Below are 21,507 nucleotides of genomic sequence, written 5' to 3' on the forward strand. Positions count from 1 at the left end.
AGGGGCGAAGGTGGGGAACATCAAGGCGTCAAGCTTGACAGAATCGTCAAACGTTTGACGGAGAGAAGATACAGTTTCTACCTGGGGTCTGAACTGTCTCCGTGGGGGGCCGTTACGTACGGAGACTGTGGTGGGACGGAGGAAGGAAACAAGTAAGGAAGAACTCCCGCAATTTTTGACGACGTTGTCTAGCAAGCAATGGACGGCCCAGATTCCGTCTGAGGAACGTGAGGGTCGAAGGACGGCTGGGGATCGCCAGAGTGGCCGTCGAAGAACCGGAACTGGCCAGTATACGTAGAAGAGAAGGGCCAAGGGTAGGAACATTGAGAATATATCTTATACCAAAAAAAAAAAACATTGAGAATATATCAGCCGACAAGAACAAGAAATGAACAAATAAAAAAGAACAAGAAGAACAGCCAGACGACAAAATGTCACTCTTATAATCGGACAACTTGTTAATTATTTCACTTATTGGATTATGCTATCATTGATAGCCTAATACTTTCATTTTTATTGTTGGCCTACATAAATGATAATATATCCACTAACTAAAATAAAATGTTAATTATGAGCGGTCCATTGAATTATATGGTATAATTATTCATTGATTTTTTTAAAGAGCAATCGGTATAAATAGATGTTTGAGATCCCTGAACTAACAAAATTTTTCAAAAAAATATATCATCGTATGAACTTTGTAATAGTTTAGAAAAATCCAAACCAATCACTTCGACAATTAATCAATGTGTTTTATGATTCAGTTTATATTCCGCATAAATGATTTATATATTAAATTTTACATACATATTAGATTTAAAAATATAACAGTTGGTATCAGAGTCTAATATACCTCTATTTTGAATATCATTTTTTGAAAAAAAATTATAAATCTATAATTAATAATACAGATTAGTGTTGAAAACAATAAAATTGTTTCATAAAATCAACATGCAATAATATATTTACAAAGAAATTTTTGAATAAGAAAACAAATTTAAAAAACTTTAAAATACCTTGTCATATGGAACGTTAATGGAGATCTATATACTTCAATTCATCTAGTTGAATCCTTCCCCAAAAAAAATAAATCTCTCATGCATGTCCCTGCCATTCTCTCTTTCTGTTTGTAAAATAGGTAGAATGAAAAAAGAGAGGAGAACCTAGGGTTTCTTTAGTTATATTATTTAGGATAAATTTCTATGTATTTTTCTTTCGTTGTAATTTTGATCATGGATTTTTTTTATTCTATTAAACTCTTTATTTGTCATATCTAATAATTAAAAATATATATTTTTACAAATTTACAAACAAAAATCTAGACGTAAAAATTAACTTTTCAACATTGGCATGACAACAATTTCGTCGTACATCTTCAATTATCTAATATTTAATAATATTAAATAATAAAAATTATTAAAAATTATAATAATATTAATAAAAATATAATAAAATTTGAATATATACATATGTATACATATATATATATATATACATTGGTGGATTCAACATATGTTGTAATTAGGGCTAACATAAGAGTAAATTTAATTTTAAAACGGAGGCATTCAACCATTTTAATTAATTTTTTTTGAGAAATTAACATTTTTTTATAATAAAGTGGGACATGTGACCCTATTAACTTATGAATGGGTCCGTCCATATTATATAACATTGATTTTCTTTATGAAGATTTTATAGAATTATTATATTTTTAAGAAAATTCTAGATAACAATTATTTTTATTATTTTTATCCGTTAATATTAAAGGTAATCTTTTCAAAAAATCTATTTTTTTTTATGATCATTGTCTTAGTATGATACTATATAAAAATCATAAGACTAATCGATAATTAACTAATTGGTCAAATCGTCAGAGCGATCATGCCAATTTAAACTAGTCCTACTTTTCAATGGGTCATATTACAATATTTTGTAATTTTAATAAAAATATTGGTTTTTTTGGAAATTTGATATATAATGATATTTTTATAATTTTATTTAAAATGTTGGATTTTAGAAAACTCTAGATATTTTAAGGTTTTATAAACATGTGCTTTGTCATTTTTGTCATTTTGTAGGTTGTTTTGCCCTTTTGGTTGGTGGGTCTGGAAGAGCTTCTTCTCCTTGGGAACAGAGATGGAGGAAGAGATCGAAGGAACGCAGACAACAAACCCTAAGGTAGTAGTATTACATCAAATACTGCACGATTTCTCATTCTTCGCTTCCGTGCAAAGGCAGCGAACCTTTTTTAAAAAATTTATTCCGGCTGTCTTTTTCTCTCGACCCTTACTCTCGCCACTGTCCAAGCACATATCGATGCTTGCGTTAGTTAGATCTAGATTGGGATGTGCTCAGATCTTTTGCCGGAGCTAACAACATGGCGGGGGGAAGAAAAATAATCGATAAACCGGTCGGATTCTAGGTTTTTGATCACTGGGTACTTGGGGCACAGATGCGAGCGTCGTTAGTTTATTTGTCTGGGACTGTAGTACGAGTCTTTAACCAGAATGTGGCTTTGTTTTGAGGTATGAAAGGATAGGTCTTGCATGCTTGGGTTTGTGTCAATATGCCGATTAGACAAGTTGTCGCTGAAACCCGTGTTGTGTAATGTGAAAGAGGTGTGTTCCTAATGGTTATATGTCTAGAGGTACACAAATTATTGGCGCCTGATGTTTTACGGAGAAGAATAAAGTGAAGCCATTTCTATCTGAGTTTTGGATCGATATTGTAAGCAGTAAGTTTGATGGTGAAAATGGGGAGGATGTATCTTCAAGGAAAGGGAAAGCAACATTAAACAAATTCATTTGGGTCTTGTGTTCTCATTGTTTTGCTTCGATGAGTTTGTCTCTCTTGTAGACTTATAAGAGCTGAGCTATTCCTAAAGTTTGGTTCGTCGTCGTATCCTCTTTATTTAAGCATAAACTGTTGCAATGAATGATAGCATGCTTGTATCTGACTCTCTGACCTAATATTTCATACGGTGATATGTTTCAGAGCAATTTTCTTCCTTTTCGGCAGATATCAACAACTTTTTCTTCCACGACATTCGTTACGTAACATCATAGTCCTATCTTCGGTTCTTGTTTCAGCAGCTAGCTACCCTTTTGCCTCGTCTTGATTCTTAAACGTATAATTAGAAGTATTTCGGTGGTATTTTTTTTAATGATTGCTTCAAGCTTATTTATGCTTAGCACTTATGGCCATTGTTCCCATTTAGATACACATGTTGTCTGTTGGAAGGTATGTTTGGGGTTTCTCTTTGAGACTGAGAATTAATGTTACAAAATATCTGGGTGTGTAATTGTATCCTTGCTTTTCAGTAGATTATAACATTTTCCCGCCTTTTATTTTGTTTTGCAGTGTCGTCTTTCTCTTTGATCTTCTTGCATTGCCGTCTCTTTCTAGGTTGTCGATCGTACCCCTAGAAACATTTATGTGGTCTTTTTTTTAATGGTTGTTTTGAATGCGCCTTGTTTGGGCTTTCTTTAAGGACCGCTTTCGCTTGTTTGCCTTTCGTTCCCGTTTAGGTAAAGTTTGTTCTACATTGGTATGTTTTCTCTCTCTAAATGCGGTAAAGATCATTTGGTATACTTTCTCATATGCTATGTACGTTTTTCGTATAGGGCATATTTTTTTACTAATAGAAGCAGCTTATATAGATTATAGAATTCTGTCTTTGCTGAAATCCCTTATTTGTTATTGTGTAGCAAAAATCTCATAATCAGGGGAGATCAATCGATAAGTATGCTGCACAATGTGGAAAGTGCCTCAAGTGGAGGGTGATCAATACGCAGGAAGAGTATGAGGAGATCAGAAGTAGACAACAAGAGGACCCGTTTGTATGCGAGAAAAAACAGGGAGCATCCTGTCAAGAACCAGCTGACATTAACTATGATTCCTCCCGGACATGGGCCATTGACAAGCCTGGCTTACCCAAAACCCCTAGAGGTTTCAAGAGGAGCTTAGTTCTTAGGAAGGATTATTCCAAGATGGATGCTTACTACATAACTCCTACCGGGAAAAAGTTAAGGACTCGCAATGAAATCGCTGCTTTTCTGGAGGCCAACCCAGTTTACAAGGATTCACCTCTTGGAGACTTCAATTTTACTGTTCCAAAAGTGATGGAAGACACTCTTCCTCCTGGCATTATTAAAGGCGGCTCTCCTAGTGGCATGTCTAGTAAGAGTTCCAAGCCATCTAAGGATAATTAGTCAGCCAGTATTATATCTCGAAGAGGATGACCCTTGTGCCAAATCTTCCAACCCCTTTTCTTGTGAACCTATGACTTTTCAAGCTTTTTGGTCATTATTGATCTGCTGACTGCCTATAGAAACTATACAATGGCTGGTTTGAGCATATGGTGATGTTTCAATCTCTTGGTTTTCATTCTCATTTCATTATATGCAAAATAGTCTTATACAACGTCCAGACCATCAGCCATGTTTGTCTGTAAATCACTCACTATGTACGCCAGTCTCAACGGAATATCCGTGTGGTATCTATCTATCCACTCGACTGGTTATCCTAAACAACTGCTGCTCACTTGATAGATTCATAACATTTTCCTTCTCCCTGCAAATCATACAGCTCTTCATTCTACTGATCTGGCTTTGTATACTCCAACAACATGTGTGTAGATCTTCACAAGCGCCCCGTAAAGGCCTTCTTCAACTCCAAGCTCACCCTCTGCTCTGGCACCGTATTCGTCTTCGCACATTGCTATCAATCCATACATCCATCAGAGACAGTAGAAACTTGTCGATGAAAATGCACAAGCGATTTATGAGAAAACAGTCTGGATTTGGGAAATCACCTGTCACAGGAAGGTAGGTTCTCGTAAGGTATTCTCGTCCGCAGGTCAGAGCACCGAAGCTGATAAGCCATTCCATGCATGTGTAAGGAAGAGGAAGAGGAAGAAGAATGGAGGAAGGAACAACCCTGAGCACGTAAAGGATGAAGCACCCAAGGGCAGGGGAGGCGACGAAGCAAGGAATTAAATCAGTAACGGGTTGGCAGAGGGAATGTTTTGCATGGACATGTTTTAGGATTGCCGCATCAGCACACTACGGCTGAAAAGGCTATATATCTATGTTTTCGTTTCCTGTTTTGATCATCGGTTGTTTTGAGAAGAAATTGGGGAATGGGGAGAGGTGAGGCCTCTCAATAATCAAAGCTCTCAGGTTGTATTTCTGTTTTGGAAGGAATACGAAGGCCGTTTCTATCTACAGATCTTATCAAATTGGTATCAATCATTCCCTCTGCCAAACTGTTACTGATTTTAATTCCTTGCTTCGTCGCCTCCGCTTCATCCTTCACGTGCTCAGGGTTGTTCCTTCCTCCATTCTTCTTCCTCTTCCTTACACACGCATGGAATGGCTTATCAGAAGCCTGATGAAACGCCCAACTGCAAGCACAATGTTATGTAGAGCCCCCAAATGCTGAATTTGCTGTGTGTCCTCGAGAATACCCTCTGCATGTCACCAGGTGTTGATATTGTTTTTAACACAACATTGACAAAAAACCACAGCTCCTTCATATGATCAAATGGGAAGTTGAAGCAGAAGTTAATTTACTTACGTGGGGGCGTTTCCTCGGACATTATGATGGCCATTGGTCCGTCCGTACCTTTGCAAGCACTGATATTTGATGGATTGATATCATGATTCACGAGTAGTTCTGCACTAACTTCACCCTTCTGTAACAACAGTGGCAATACTGCGTTTTAGTGAACTCTCTAGTTAATGAGAATTCAGGATTGGAAATGAGAATTCAGGATTACCTGGTCTTCAAAAGGCCTGACATCGCCAGAGCCAGTAATGCGGAAGTATTTTTGATAGAGATTATGTACTCTAAATCCATCTACAGAGCCATTCAGAACCTTTTGGACATCAGATTTTTCGGAAGATCCCCAGGGTCAACACGTCTTTCAAATTTTACCATTTCCTTGCCTTTGGGCCGATCTCCGTTAAGAACACAAGAAAAAGTGATATCCATATCTGTGTCAACACTGGCAACAGATTGACAACATATAAACTGGATATCGTTTTCGTAACAGGTAGGCAGGATGCCTTTAGGGCTGAGATCTATATTGAGATTAACCCTATCCCATGGAAGTTTCTCAAAGAGGGTTGTCTGGTACAAAGTCAGCTTTCCGAAGGTTGGCATCTTTTATTGGGTTGGCAATGTTTGTTGGGTTACCACTGCTATACATCTGCAAAGGAGAAATTCATAAGCAGCAAAATATCCATGTAAATAAAAAACCTGACTAAGATTGGCTTAAAGAAGCATTATATAAATACTTTTTTTTTTCTCAAGATTCTTACCAGCATAGGAGCCCAGATTACACAGATCAAGATGAAAAACAGGCATATCCCATTGCAACATTTAGTCATTTTCGTTTGCTTCTCCCCAGGTTTGTGTTTAGCCTGATACACAACTGCATCACATTTCACAAGGTACAAACTTGCATTTACATTCTCCAGCTGCAAGGGAAACAAAGACCTAATTCTTATGTATGCTATGGAATGGAAACCAAAAAAAAAAAAGATGGAACATCCACGATCACAATGTCTAATCACCAGGACTTTAGACAGCAAAGCAGGGGAGGGGAAACAGCTACTTTTCAGGCTTAGCAGATTCATTGCTTTAAGAAATTATGTTTCTTCTGGGCAATGTAAAGATGGATCTCTTGCCATCCAAGGACCATATAGATTTCGCACATACCTTGAGCCAGTCGTACATTGTCAACGATGTAGTTGTGCAAGACCAGTAAAGTACACATCACAATTCATACAGGAAAGGAAGAGCACGGTAAAGCCTGTAGCCCTGGTAATTGATCTGAGAAACTTCACTAGTCAAGAACTGGCGATACAGGGTGTCTTTATGTGGCAGTCCATGCCGAATTTGTATGGCCTGGAGAGCTAGGGACACTGCTTCGGCAAGAAATATTGCACGGAGAAAACCCAGCAGCATGTTGCTGGCTAGGAAATATTTTCCAAGCATACTCCGTCACTGCATATGTGAAAAGAACAAGACTGAAGAGGTAGAAAATCACTTTTCCAGTTGCAAATGAGCAAAGATAAATGGCACGATCAACAATCATCAAGAAGAAGATGACCTGCCACAAGAGCATTCTCATGGGGTTACGAAGCTGGTGTACAATGAGAAATGATATTAGATAAACAAGGAGGAGAATTGAACATATGCAATGGACTCACCATTAGTATACTGACAAACTCTACGGGGAACTGGTCTTCAAACTAATACACCTCAAGAAATTCACTGATAAGTACAGTAGAAGAGGAAGCACAGGCCTTACGAGTGTTTGTCAAGGACAAACAGAGGAGATTAATGACGTGGAAGAGGTGGGAAAGGAGAGCTCAGCTGGGTTGGAGCTAAATCAGGGAGGTTGGTTTAGATATTATGCTATTTCTATATTTTCTAAGATTGCATTCTGTATTTCCTATTCTATGCTCTAGGGTTTTGTTAGTCATTTATTATAAATAAGAATAAGAGGGTACGGGGATAGATATCGAAGAATTGGCTGCTTTTCTTGTTGGAGAGAGTTTGGTGGCCTCGCAATAATCAAAACCTACCGAGTTGTTTGAGTAATAAAGCGTACCTTTACCGGAGAGTTCTATCATTCACTTTTATATTTTATGATCGATTGATAGAAAATGGCAACCAAGAAGAAGACGATCAAACAGCGCCAAATATGTAGGCATAGAGGTCTATTTCTCTCTTTCCTCCAGCAACTACAGAGAGAACAGGGTAAGGGAATCCGGTTTCTTCAACAAGTCCAGAATGTTGAGCTCTACGAATTTCCTTGGCCACATCTGAGGCAGGCGTCAGCGACTTGTACCATTCTGCTGAAGAACACCCATTCATCAGAGAAGCATACTCAACCTCTAGAACAACCAAAGCCTCATTTGGGCTTTCTTTACTTCTCTCTATGCTTTGTACGTGAATCCTACTTGAGAAGGGGCAAAGATCGGGGGTCTCCTTATCACATCTCTCGTTGTGAACAAGCCTAAGCAATGATTCCATCTTCAGGGCACATGCGAACATCCATTGTCACCTGGACAAAGTGAGGAGATTCCGCTCTTCGTGTCAACGATATCCAATATCTGCAGAAGCTTCTAATAATCATCTTCCCAAAATCTCTTAGCTTCTTGAACACATCCATGATCCTTTGGCTTCAGCTATCTTTCATAAGAGCCTTCTGGCCGTAATGGGTATTCCGACGTGAAGTAAAATCTGTGAAAGGAACACAGTCACCATCTTTCACTGTTATAGCGCTTTGAATGAGAATGAACAAATAGACAAGGAAAAGAGGCAATGAGCTGACATCAAAAGATGATTTTATTTTATGTGTAGGAAACCCCAAATCATGAACAAGATTTAAGTCAATGCTTAACCCGCAGTGCTGGATTATAACTTGGTAAAATGTACTGGACCAGGATATATATATTTCTGTGTAAATTAGCATCATAACCCAGAAGATGTGACTAGGACCAGTGTGAACACAGAGGGCATAAAGGAAGAGTGTTGCTAGATAGACCATGGAAAGAAGACTGAAGTTCCACAGAAATACTATAATGAAGCAGCAGTAGCAAACGATATCGTTATTAAACTGCATCCTTGACCATATATGTTGAAAGATCCTCCCTATCAGAAAGCTGGTGGCATCAGTACCCTTTTCAGATTTTAAAGATGCTGAACGCTCCAAAGGTGCATGTTTTCTTCCCTGACTCTCCATCTCATCATACACTTCGTCATCAACAGAGGATTGCTCATTTGTATCTGAGTGGTCCGGCGAAATGTTCAAGAAGTTTACAAGGTTATTAACTGCCTGATTTCCAATAGATTGAACCTGGGAAACACCATCCCCTATAAGTTGAATTGCAGAAATCAATGGATTATCTTTCCCATGAGACTTCTCCTTCCTTTTGGTTTCCATAGCACCGCCATCAAGATTATGTTGAACTTCAGTGATCTCACAAGGAGATGCTGCAACTGGAGACTTTGGGGAAGCAGGTGCATCTGGACTGGTATTTATAGGAAATTCATGGACTTCAAAAGGAAATTTTGAATCCTCATCAATGTGTTGCTTTTCTTTCCTGTGGTACACCCTCTCTTTCTCGGGGCTGACTGCACCACTATCCGGAATTAGATCAGGACCACGCCTCCTTCTTAGGCCTTCAGCATGCAGAGAAGAAACTCCAAAATTAACATCAGAATTCATTCTATGAAGCTGTATATCTTGTATGTTCAGCATTTCAGATTTCATCTTCTCAATCTGCAAGTTCCGCTTCCGTTTCTTTTCCTCAGCCTCATGAATTTGTTGTAGTTGCTCTGTTTTCCATGCAGCTTTCTTTTCTTGCTCCCGCACAATAGCAACCAATTTGCTATGCCTCAAGATACCGTGACACATAATCAAATTCTTGGGAGGAAAACATGTAAGATTGAAGGGATACCAGCATAAATATTATAGTTTCAATGAGAGCAGATCTTGCAGTGATTCGAAATCCATAGTCATACTTGTGAAATCCAATCACCTCGTAAATATAATCAATGGTCACACACTTTCCACCACTGAAGTTCCCAACAAACGGAGACTGGTATGCAAGAGAAAAGAACATGAGAGCAAAGTTGTATATCCGTAAGAACCTGACTATCTAGTTTTTCTTCTTTAGTATTTCAAGTCGCATCCGGAAGTAAACAAGAGCAAGTGCAAGATAACCGAGATGCAGAATGTCATATTCCAGGTTTCCTGTGATTAGAATCAGAACAAGCACAAGATCCAGCAGATGGACGTAAAAATAAGGCCTTAGATAATCAAGCATGGTCCACATGCTCTTAGTTTCAAAAGAGAGATCTCTCCAGACAAGTGAATTCTTTCGTTGAGATGTCATCTGCCGATAAGTTGATGACTCCGAGAAACTGGACATGTGATCAGCGCGAAGTTTGAAACAGGCAAGCATGAATATAACGCAATAGCTGATAAGAGTCCGGGGATCATCGACTCTCAATCCTGCAAAAAATAATTTTTCAATTACTTATTTGGCAAGATTGCTCTTCCAGTATGTATGTAGCTATGCTGCATACTAATTGTGGACAGGCCATCAGTTATGTGGCTGCGTGTTTGCAAGTGACCCTTTGGATGCTTGGTTATGTAAAACAAAAGGAACCTGGTGTTCTTAAGAGTTTGAAGAGTCATACCCAGCCAACAATCCCTGCAAAAGTTGAAATAGAGATCCGAAATTCTCCAGCATTCATGACAATGTACATTTGTCTCATTCGGCACATGAACTGAAGGCAACAAGTTCTTCCAGGTAGTAATGTACTCGAATCTGAGGATTGAAGCAGACAGAAAAACAATTGTAGGCCATAGTTTCTGTATAAGTCGTCTTCTCAAAAGAACACAGGCAGCAAGCAGTGCAATATATACTAAGGAGATGGCATTCAACAAAGTGAAACTGGCAAGAAGCAGCACAATCATGTTTATCTCAAGGCCAAAGAGGTTGAACGTGTTCTCTATCCAAAATTTCAAGTATACTTTCAACAGATTCTTCTGTGTTTCAAATCTCTCCTTCCTCAAGGCAAGAATTCTCCTTCTGTTCCACTTATGACTCTCCCTGATGCTTCACCAGAAGTATCGAAATGAAAACTTCCTTGAACTACTACTTTCAGAATCTCCAGTCTTTGGGAACAAATGATCACTTGCCTGAGAATCACTGGGAGAAAAAGAAGGCCAAGATTTGCTCGTTGCCCTGTATTGTTTCGCCGATATAGCAGCAGGATCTGTTGAAGTTGTGTTTCCATCATTAGGAATAGAAACACTTGCAGCAGTGTCTCCTGCACAGACAAAAGTGGACAAGGCTCTGCATATTTTCCTTTGCTGTTAGTTAAACCAGGTGTCCTCTCCAGCCAACGAGATATATTGTACTGCAGATTACATGCGGCAACAACCAGCACTTTACCTCGCAGTCCTAGCTCTATCCCCCAAAATCCAGGTTCATATCCACGAAGCCCCAAGAAGAAAGACAAATCACCATACTTTTGCCCAGGAAACCTCCCAGCTTGCATACCCCACATTTGGAAAAGATACTCAGAGGTTACTAGAAATGCCGTGTAGACCAAAAATGATTTGGATGGGAATCATGGGATAGAGGAAGGCTTTGGGAAGGTTGAACTGATGACAAGTCCAAGTAGATATACAAACCCAAACACACTAATTGGAGACAAGGATGCATAAAACAATGCAAGCAAGATTTTTTGACCATGCCGTATCAGAAACCCTCTGAAAAAAACAAGAAGTCCAGGATGAGGCAGACTGAATTGACCTGGGTTATCACACCCACTTTGTTTTCTTCCATAGCTGTAAAGTTGCATCATGATCAACACAGCAAGAGATTCCCAAACATCTTGCAGCAATGGTGTTTTGGAGTCGTAACCCAGATAAAAGTAAAGGTCCATGAATCTAGACAACCATATCTGGAAGCTCGTGAAACTACTTAAGCAGTAGATGAACACAAACACCAAGACTGCATATGCTTTTAAAGGAAACCACAAGCGCCACTTAGTTCCTTCAAGATCCAGAACATGAGAAGGAAAATGTATCCAAGTGATATATAATTGGGCTTGACTAGATATATGCTAATGAAAATTGTAATGAAAGCAATGTTTTAGTTCCACAAGACCGGTACACAGACAGAAACTTCTGCCCAATCGCACTCAAAAATGAAGCAATACGTCTCTCTGCAAAGAAACACAAAAAAACTAAACAGTAAGATAGCAGGTATAAAATGTTTATGATAATAAAAAAATATTGTTAAAAAATAGTTATGATAAAGAAAAAATAAACAATGTAAAAACAATCTTAAGATGTTAGGCAGAATGCACAACTTAGATTTCAAAGCCTGCAACTCCAACCTAGAGCTCCTAACAAGAAGCTAATTGCACCAGACATAATTGTTTATCTTGTTAGGCATATATAGTGACACAGTTAGTCAGTGCAGGTAACTTTCTAGGACATAATGGATTAGGTTATTAGCAGCCATTTTATCCGACTAAACCTACTATCAGGTCAGTTGTCTGATCAATTAGATAGTTAACAGTAAGAGAAACAATGACAAGACTCAGAGCTCAATGCCTGGCCTCAAATAGAGAATTCTAGATGATATGGCAACTGTCTTTGAGAAATATCATCTGACAGCAGAACAGAGAACAAATAGCTCACCATGAAAGCGAGAATCTGCAAGCAAGTACAAAATAAAGAAGAAAAATGCTCCTCATGCAAATGTTGAGACATGGTTTTGAACTCACTTCAAGAGAGATCAAGGCAAATGTTTTACCGTAAGAAGTATTATCAGGGCTATAACTTGATAATGGCGATGTATACACAGACAAAAAGGACCGATTTGTTCAGACCAGCTTTCAGTATGCTAAATCCGATGGGAGGGCTTGGGGTGTGGCGTACAATCGTTGAGAAGGAAAATAGCATCTCAAAACCATGATTGTGGTTTGCACAGAAGCAGGCAAGTAACGGTAACACTATCTCCAAGAAATCCCAAGAGCTTTCAGATCTAAGCAGACCTGCATTCATCAACACAGAAGGATATCAATGGGCCAATTTCTCTGTTTCTCTTTTTTACTCTAGTCTCTAACATCACCATGCAGCACAAGCTTCCAAAGAAACTGGTCATACGGGAGACCAAGCCTACAACAGTGGAAAAAAAAAACAGAGAGACACATACCTAACTGAAACAAAATTTCTCTGCTTAAAGAGTCCTTTTCCTGCAGAGCGATTTCAACAACCAGATAAATGAATTCTAATTAGAACAGCAAAGCAAGATAGAGAGAAACGATCAGAGAACATACCATACACAGCATGGGCAAACCCAGGTTTCATGGCAATGAGGAAAATCAATGCAAGCATAATAGCTCGAGAACATTTCCGCAGTCCCCATGAAACAGTTGCAACAACCAACACCTTTGTTTCTTCATCAGCTGTGTCTAATGATAATGACAATGCAATGCAATGCAAATGATCAAATGTCCAGAGTGAATGAAAAGTATAATATGGAAACTAACAAGGCAAATTTAACGGAGAAAGGCATACCCAAAACTAGATAGGTTAGCCAGGGAAACAAATTCCCATGCAACAGTTGCAACAACCAACACCTTTGTTTCTTCATCAGCTGTGTCTAATGATAATGACAATGCAATGCAATGCAAATGATCAATGTCCAGAGTGAATGAAAAATATAATATGGAAACTAACAAGGCATATTTAACGGAGAAAGGCATACCCAAAACTAGATATGTTAGCCAGGGAAACAAATTCCCTTAAAGGCATTCACCTTCAATAGCACATAGTATATACAGATTTATCTTCCATGATTAAAATATCGGAATGTACTTCATAGAATCATATTCTGGATTGTGTAAACTCTTATAAAAAACAGTAGGCAGTTTAGAAGTTTGTTCAAATGAAAAAAGAAAAAAGTGCTACGGTGACCTTGATTAATAAGTATATCTAGCTAGTGTGGAAACTAAAAATTTACCAGACCGAGTCACGATTCTAGGAGACAGAGAAAGAAGGGGAAATCAAGAATCCATGGCTGTTAATTTTGTAGAGCATAAGCACTTGGGAAAAACAAAAGCCATTACCTTCAGGATGAGATCTGTCGTCAAAAGATCTGGAACCCTCATCCAAAATGTAAAGAAAAACAGAGTTATTCACGAGATCGCCCAAGGCAACCAACATGCCCAAACCAAATTGCGCAATCAAAAAGAATCCAGGTATCGGATAATGCCAAAGTCCCACCATCTCCCAAATCACCATGTCCTGCATGTTAATGCCACTATTGACTATTCAGCTTAATTTAACAAAATCAAATACTTTAAACTTCATGTTGAAGGAGATATTACCTTTCCAACTTTAGCATTCAGAAAAGAAAAAGCCACATTGAATATGTATGTGCTGACAGCCCATAAGAGTATAAACACAAGAAGCAAACCATTTAATCTGTGCAACTGGAACAATGATGGGAAGGCATAGATAATGTAGCCAACATATGCCAGGAGCCCGAAAGCACATACACTTGCAAAATGAAAACTCCAGAATGAAATCGCAAACAGAGAAACCTGCAGTCGTTTGAAAAGAGAAAAAAGGGAGTAAGTTTCCTGACGAAAGTATTTTGCTTACCCAATTTTGCGATACAAACAAGTTAAACAGGCAACAAAGATATTATGCACCGGAAAACCATATGTGAAAAAATTGATACTGAAAGTCCTGAATACTGCTCCCCTCAGTAAAACATTGGCGTGCCTCACACCAGATCTGCAAAATTTGGAAGAAACCAACAAGGTCAAGATTTATAATTAAATCAACACATTCAGTTTGGGCGAAGTATTACTTACGTTAGATGATTTATCTCGTTCCTTCATAGCTCCAGAGAACAACCATTCTACGATTTGGTTCAAATTAATACTAGTCGCATTGTAAAAGGGATAATACCTTGCTTTACAAATAAGAGAAAGCAAATATCTTGCTTTACAAACACCAAGAAACACCACAAGAATTGAAAAGACTGCTAATTCTTCGACTAAAACTTTTTTAAAATGCTGAGGGATGACAAGAAATTTCGAGAATGTTCTCAATTAGTTCTTAGCCAAGCCCTATATTCATACAAATTAAGGATGGAATAGTAGGCACAAGTATACAACCGTACAACTGAAATTTATACGAGCATATTGAGCCATCAAATCATTTCATAATCAAGTAAACCAAGTTGCACAATAAACCAGAAAGAGAAAAAAGGACATGGTGCATATTCTAATTAGAATGAACATTACTGAACTTGATGAACAAAAAATGAGAAAGAATACAATAGTTACATGAGTAAACCATAAAGGTCAACTGAATAACTTACAAACCTAGCTGTTCGAAAATTCCTGAAAACTCAGACCACATGTGTCCTGCCACTGAACAAAACTGAATCTACTACTGTATATGTAAGCTAGAGAAACTAGCAGAGTTAATTGTTGAAAAACCAGGAAATATATTACAGTGGGGTGGCTCCAAGAATGTAATCTGCAAAAGCAAACATGGAAGAAAACAATGACATGGGAAGCTTAAAGATATTTTACCATCGAATTAAAGAATCAGACTAACTCTTACATCATAAAGCCAATGACTCTCATCCAGCCAGTATCTGCTGCGTTCCACTCTTGACCCACAACAGCCCATAAAACAAGGTATATCACTTGAGGTAGAAGCACAGTAAAGGAAAATATGATAATAAGCCATAACAGCCAGCGCGCCCTCTGAAAACGGTATCCTGCCAAAAGAAAGGCAAGAAAAATGCAAGTTTGAGAAATTAACATCATCTAAACAGCTAGATCTGGAAATAAAATATCCGTGAACGCTGGAAACAGCAACAATTCTATTTCAGGGTCTACGCTCCAAGGTCAAAGATATGTGCATTACCATGAAAACAAGAAGCTAAAAGTTTGCTTATGGAAACAAAGATGAAAAATCTTGTTGTGAGGAAGTCAGTAAATTAACAACATTGTCTTACCGATTTCAGGAGCTTTATAGTGGACGAGGAGGAAAGCCAATAAGTAATCAAAGGAGATTGAACTCCAGTTACTAAGTGCAGCTGCAACAAAAAGGAAGCCATTATGAAAAACCCTGGACTACTCCAGGTAACATCAATCTCTTTGTTGAATGAGCCCTAAGGAGTAAAGTGACGATCTAAAAACTGGCAATAATTGAATGAGCCCTGAGGAGTAAGGACGCACAAGAAAGAAATAAGAAATCCAAAGCCACGGAATATAGCGGCATTTGTCATTTGAACAAAAGTCAAAGGGAAATATTTCTACGGAAGAACATTACACGATTCCACAGTTCGTAAGAGACCCAATAAACGTATTGGGCATCGAAAACCCGTCAAACTTCGATCTTCATGGCAAGATGTAAGCCAATCAAGTGGATTTTCTAAATTCTTCAATCGTCTAAATCATATTTATACGCCTCAAAAGAAATTAAGATCGGCATTAAGTAGGAGCACTGACGTACCTTCTAAAAGCAGAGAGGGCAACAGGAATCCCGCCAAGAATTTCGCCATGAGCATCTTGCCTTAACTCTCATCGAATTCAATAGATCCCTTTCCAGTTTCGAGTTCAAATTTTCGGAAAACCCCCAAAGAAGCTCAAACCCTCGGCTCGCCGGTGACGATCACCGAGAAAAAACCCTGCTTTTTACGCGAGAAAGAAACTAAATCTTGAAAGGTTTCGAATTTCAGAATTCAAAAATCTAAATCCAGGAGCAAAATGCAAATGAACGAACGGATCAAAACGGGCATAGATTTCTTTCGCAAGAATCTACGTGTTTAGCGTTATTAACGATTTTCGACAAATTTTTAAACCGATCAGGTCCACTCCAAACCGGTATAGTACTACCGGTTCTATTAATTGGTAGAGCTTTGTAGAATGCATACAAAACAATATATACATATATAAAATTGTGAATAAATCTATGAGAATTGATACGGTAAATACGGATTTAATTTGTTGGTCCAAAAATAATTTACTAAACCGGCAATTGGGATCGAAATTGTTTTTACCGGTTCGGTAATGTTATTGAATGCCGTCGAACTCAACGGCGTTTTTATGTTGTGTCCGCGTCTCTCGGCAGTGTTCCAGTCATCACAAACGCTGTCGTTTCAAAGCCGTCCAACGGTCATCGCCAGTTCCTTATCGCGTGTTGGTTTGATTTCTCCGTGAGAATCGGACGGAGGAGGGAAAATCACCATTGTAGAGGATGAACTGGTGCTTAATCTCTCGGTCTTTGTGCGGCCATGGGGTCTCGTCGATGGCTCTTGTCTCCAACCCGAATTGTAGAGATGCATTTCGCCATAGAAGATCTCGAGCCGGAATCTTCAGGATTTGCGCGAGCTCGGACGGTGTGGAAGCGAAGGAGGAGCTGAGGCAGGAAGCAGAACCGATTGAAACTGGAGAAACCAGTGCCGCTTCGCCTTCTCCTTCCTCTACTTCCTCTTCTTCTGCGCCTCCTTTATTCGGTAAAGACCTGAAAAAGGTGCGGGATTTCCTATATCGATTTGCAGGTTTTCTCTGCTCTGATGAAAACGCTCTTCAAGCTGTTGTTCATCTTGAGGGTCTTTTCCCCTTCATTTCAAACAGGTAGTCAACAAGACTGCAGCAACCTTTGCACCTAGGGCTTCAACTGCTAATAAAAACCCTGCTGTGCCCGGAACTACCCTTTACAAAGTTTTTGAGGTTCAAGGATATGCATCAATGGTGCTCGGAGGAGTTCTGTCATTCAACCTCCTGTTTCCGTCAAATGAACCTGATATATGGAGGTTGATGGGCATGTGGTCCATTTGGATGTTCAGTAAGTTTTGTTCCCAGGATTCAACTCAATCCCAAGCTGCATAATGAAGTTTTTTGGCTGTTTAGCCTGTTCTTTTGTTTATTTTCTATTTTTGCAGCAATTCCTTCTCTTCGAGCACGAGATTGCTCGAGCAAAGAGAAAGAAGCTCTTAACTATTTGTTTCTGCTCATCCCATTGCTCAACGTTGTGATACCCTTCTTCTGGAAGTCATTTGCTGTTGTCTGGTCTGCTGATACTGTTGCCTTCTTTGCAATGTATGCCTGGAAGGTATTTGCTTCTTCGGAATTGGATTGATAATTATCTGGAAATTATTATTTGTTGTGTCTGACGTTAAAGATTCCTTGTTTCACTACAGCTTGGATGGCTTCAAAGAACGGAGTAGGAATCTTTGGATCTCATGATGGGACTAGAGGACTTTTTCCACTTTTCTAGTATCTTATGGTGAACATCACCAGGGGGGCTATTGTCTATAGAAGAAAATGCAGATTCATTCTCTTATCCTATTACTTTTCTCCATTCAGCTTCTCCGTGTGAAAAGAGCATGGAGTATGAAACATATCATGGCCATTGCTGCAAGTAAAGGTATTCGACAACTTTGAGGGAATTGCTCACAAATCAATAGAAATCTGGGGTTATGCAACTTCTGTCTTAAATAGGAACGCGAGTACATAGACATCATTTATCAAGAATGCAGCTAATAAAGAAAAACAATATATAAGAATTTCAGAATAACATGTGAAGATTTAGTGTCTGAATCAATTAAATTCTCTAGCCATATGAGATAGAGAACACTTATTTCTTTGCAAGAGAGGGCTTTGCCTTACCAGGTTCTTCCCCTACCGCATGTTGCAATACAGAGAGGAGAGTGAGAGAAGAAGACAAAGAAGAATGTTCATGTCTTTGGTTCTAGGCTTTTTCTCATTTTCTCCTTTCTACTACGGATAAAAGCATCTGATTTCTCATTAATATTTGAAACCACATTTAGAAGCGGCCTATGGTGCTTCTGAGGCTTTGATTTCCCGTTTGCAGGTAGAGCCACCGGTTGCATTGGGCTAGGCTCACTAACTATGGCTTTTCCTTTCTCATTTATGCTAACTGTCTTCTTTCGTCCGTTGCCATTAACCAGCTTGATCGGCGTCTCTTTTTCTGCTTCATGGCGGGAAGAGCCGAGCTTGTTTGCCGGCTTACCATTTTCCTCTGAGTCTTCTTTTTGCTTGAAATGAATTATGATATCAGACCTTGATTCCTTCTTGCTCAGTTTATTCCTGGCAGAACCATCTTCTTTCACCTCATTCGATACGAGCACCTCCTCCTCGCCTTGCCCCAATGTCTCTCTCCTAAAGCGGTTGGCCATGATTTTAGCCACCACCAGACTAAACAGCCGGCGACATATCCCAGGAGGCCTCAGGTATCCACTGGTATCTTCGTCTCTTCTCTGCATTCTGCGTTACGAAAAAGTTTTTTTCCTGGGTTTTTCTTGTTTATGAGAATGGTATTGTGGTGTTGTGTATTTGAAGAAGAAAACAAGGGTTTTGGCTGGTTTGCTTTGATTCTATGCTTGGGGAATGGGGTAATATAGAACCAATGAAAGTTAGCCTTTGGTCTTCCTTATAACTCTTAAAGGAAAAAGCGGGCTTCCACTCTCTCTGCTTCACTTGCTTGCTTTAGGCCTTTCAGGAAAGGCAAAAAAAGGAGATGCAGGAATATTTGTCATTAAGACTTTTGAGTTAAATGTTTCTCCTCCAAGTGGAATTTTGTCGTTTCTTGAGGCTGAAGGTCTTTTTTCTCCGGATATTTTACCGTGTTTGGATAGCGATTCTTGACTACATTATTAGGAAAGACATGCCTTGGTAAATGAATAAGACTAGTATCAACTGGAGTATGTGTGTGTGTGTGTAGCAAGAGCACACAACCTGGAAATCGAGTTATTGAACCATTAACATATAAAAAATCTCAATTACTCGTTCGAACAAACTTTTGGAAAGACAATGTTACTCTTGGTGAGCTAGTTGAGGCCTTGCCTTGCCAAGGAAATATACTAAATGCAAGGTTTGCTTTCAGTATTTACATTCCATTCTCTGAGCTCAATGCATTGCATTTTTTTTTCCACTTCAAATGATCTGAAGGATGAGACGGAGTTCTTCAATGGCGGTAAGTCTTCACCACCTGATCTATTCGCCTCCGGCAAAGAGGGCAGCTTGTCAGATGCGACGAGCAATTCATGCAGCAGCACATATGGCCACACCTGCCAGTATGAAGCAGAGGGTACATAAAATTTAATACCGAAAACAAATCTACCCTCAGTACAGATCTAGATAATACCATTAGGAAACAGACAACTAATTAGACAGTTCAAGATAATGAGTGTGTTCTCAAAAAAGGAGAAGACAGAGCTAGAACTTACTGGACAAAAACGGCATTGTACTCCTGCTCGAGGCAGATCACACAAAGATCAGGTATAGCACGTTCTTTCCTAGTAACATCTGAACTGTTCTCACAACTTCCGTTTGGACCTGATGAGAAATTTTGGGGTCAGATCTGGACAAGCAGACCCATAAGAGATTCACACAACACATGACAGATAGATACCTTCACTGTCTGCTTCTGATCTCTTAGCAGCTGCAGCAAGAACCCTGCAACAACATGATCTGACAGCTTAATTCCATTTGCAGTAATAAACAACGAAATAGATGGCTCCACTAGCGATACATTCGGACATACCTTTTCTGCAGTTCACGCCGCCGCTTTCTCTCTAGCATATACTCGATGGCATGCTTTGCAATTAGAAACACACCAAAAACAGTTAGACCCATTGAAGCATACTTGTACCACCTGTAGAAAAAGGTTCTTTTAGTAATTCTTGTTCATAGTTGTCTCTTTGTATAAGAAAATAAGAGCGCTGAGAAAGAAACGACCTTGACCACTTCCCCAAATTAGAAATAAGTTGATCAAGTGATTTAGGAGAGACATAGAAAGGCCCTCTGTCTGGTTTCTGAATCCTGACAGCCCCAATATCGTCTTTGACAGCCTATCGTACATGTAAAAATACACAACTTCCTATGAGAACTGTCTTAACAGGTAAATTGTGCAAAACTTGAGCAATTTCAAGTGCTTGCCAGTTATCCAGTAAATTGAGTTGTATGACACGCAAGGAAGTTCTATAGATTGTGCCGCATGTTCCTATCAACAGATACAGCTCACTCTGACAAATCAAAATAAGGCTTACCTCACCAACAACGGTAAGCGGCATACCAGTTGGAAGAACACGCTCAATGCGCTTTACTCCAAGCATCTACAGAAAATCATCGCACAGTCAAAACTAGCTTAACCAAACAGGATAACAGCACAATCAAGACTAATAAAAACAAAGGAGAAAGGGAAAACCTTGAGGCCTTGGAGATAATCTAGAGTTCCACGTACAAGTGAACGGCCCGACTCTTCAAATACTTCACTTCCGACAGTCAATGCAAAGCCAGCTGCACCTCGGGCTCCCACCACATGTACACGACTAGTCCCATCATCCTACAGCATATGATTTTGGGGTTGGTAAATGAATGTATGGACTCCCAGTAGGGGCTATAGCTAAGTAGGAGTATCAAACTGCAGCTGAGGCATCAGGCTTACCAAATACCAAGGAACCTCCTTACTCATTGACAGCATTAGTGCACTATCTTGCACCCAGGAACCAGTCTCATTATGTTTCAGAAAATGTTGTTCCGCCTGAGGGATCATCCATTCACAACTCAAGAGAATTACACACCAAATCACTGAAACATTGAAAAGAGAAACGATTTCAAGCTAATACCAGCCGACACTCACCGTTTCCTCCACAATAACGCCCCGTATGCCGCTGTGCTCACACTTGATAGGTGTCTCAGAACCAACTCTTCCGGATGCCGCAACGATGAAGGGCAAGATTTTGTTCTCCAGCTCCAGTAATTGCGCTGAAAAACATGAAACGATCCGAAAACAAGATCATTGATGCGAAGACGATCAGATTGTAAAAAACAGTTGCGCTGCAACATACCCAAATCTTTCAATTGATTAACCCTAGTGACCGTCTTCAGTACCTCAGCATCCCTGCA

The 21,507-nt window shown here is 39.2% G+C and overlaps 4 protein-coding genes and 1 pseudogene across 6 annotated transcripts; 2 read left to right on the forward strand and 3 right to left on the reverse strand.

Annotated features, from left to right (window-relative positions):
• Nucleotides 1-2,069: 2,069 nt before the first annotated feature.
• On the forward strand, nucleotides 2,070-4,374 carry LOC104823060 (methyl-CpG-binding domain-containing protein 4-like). Of its 3 annotated transcripts, none has more exons than XM_010554487.1 (2): nucleotides 2,070-2,178; nucleotides 3,708-4,374. In XM_010554487.1, exons 1-2 carry the CDS (start codon nucleotides 2,137-2,139, stop codon nucleotides 4,209-4,211), a joined length of 546 nt encoding a protein of 181 aa, XP_010552789.1. In that variant the 5' UTR covers nucleotides 2,070-2,136; the 3' UTR covers nucleotides 4,212-4,374. The 3 variants fall into 3 exon arrangements, with proteins under 3 accessions (XP_010552789.1, XP_010552788.1, XP_010552791.1); XM_010554486.2 differs by having other exon boundaries at nucleotides 2,073-2,181; XM_010554489.2 differs by lacking the exon at nucleotides 2,070-2,178 and adding an exon at nucleotides 2,227-2,525.
• Nucleotides 4,375-4,376: 2 nt separating this feature from the next.
• LOC104823062 lies at nucleotides 4,377-16,710 on the reverse strand (annotated as a pseudogene).
• Nucleotides 16,711-16,733: 23 nt separating this feature from the next.
• Nucleotides 16,734-18,026, forward strand: LOC104823061. The gene is made up of 4 exons (XM_010554490.2): nucleotides 16,734-17,107; nucleotides 17,212-17,422; nucleotides 17,520-17,689; nucleotides 17,778-18,026. Exons 1-4 carry the CDS (start codon nucleotides 16,832-16,834, stop codon nucleotides 17,802-17,804), a joined length of 684 nt encoding a protein of 227 aa, XP_010552792.1. The 5' UTR covers nucleotides 16,734-16,831; the 3' UTR covers nucleotides 17,805-18,026.
• Nucleotides 18,027-18,093: 67 nt separating this feature from the next.
• On the reverse strand, nucleotides 18,094-19,251 carry LOC104823063. Its single transcript, XM_010554491.1, has one exon. It carries the CDS (start codon nucleotides 18,861-18,863, stop codon nucleotides 18,315-18,317), a length of 549 nt encoding a protein of 182 aa, XP_010552793.1. The 5' UTR covers nucleotides 18,864-19,251; the 3' UTR covers nucleotides 18,094-18,314.
• A 96-nt stretch (nucleotides 19,252-19,347) lies between these two features.
• LOC104823098 (E3 ubiquitin-protein ligase SP1) lies at nucleotides 19,348-21,504 on the reverse strand (the record flags this gene model as incomplete). Its single annotated transcript, XM_010554521.1, has 10 exons — nucleotides 19,348-19,667; nucleotides 19,827-19,935; nucleotides 20,012-20,055; nucleotides 20,144-20,254; nucleotides 20,338-20,450; nucleotides 20,649-20,714; nucleotides 20,807-20,944; nucleotides 21,047-21,142; nucleotides 21,242-21,366; nucleotides 21,450-21,504. Coding segments are annotated over 10 exons (960 nt in total), but the record flags the coding sequence as incomplete, so codon positions are not given.
• Between the last annotated feature and the right edge of the window lie 3 nt (nucleotides 21,505-21,507).

Source organism: Tarenaya hassleriana, unplaced genomic scaffold, assembly GCF_000463585.1.
Source record: "Tarenaya hassleriana unplaced genomic scaffold, ASM46358v1 Cleome39, whole genome shotgun sequence".
Taxonomy (NCBI): domain Eukaryota; kingdom Viridiplantae; phylum Streptophyta; class Magnoliopsida; order Brassicales; family Cleomaceae; genus Tarenaya; species Tarenaya hassleriana.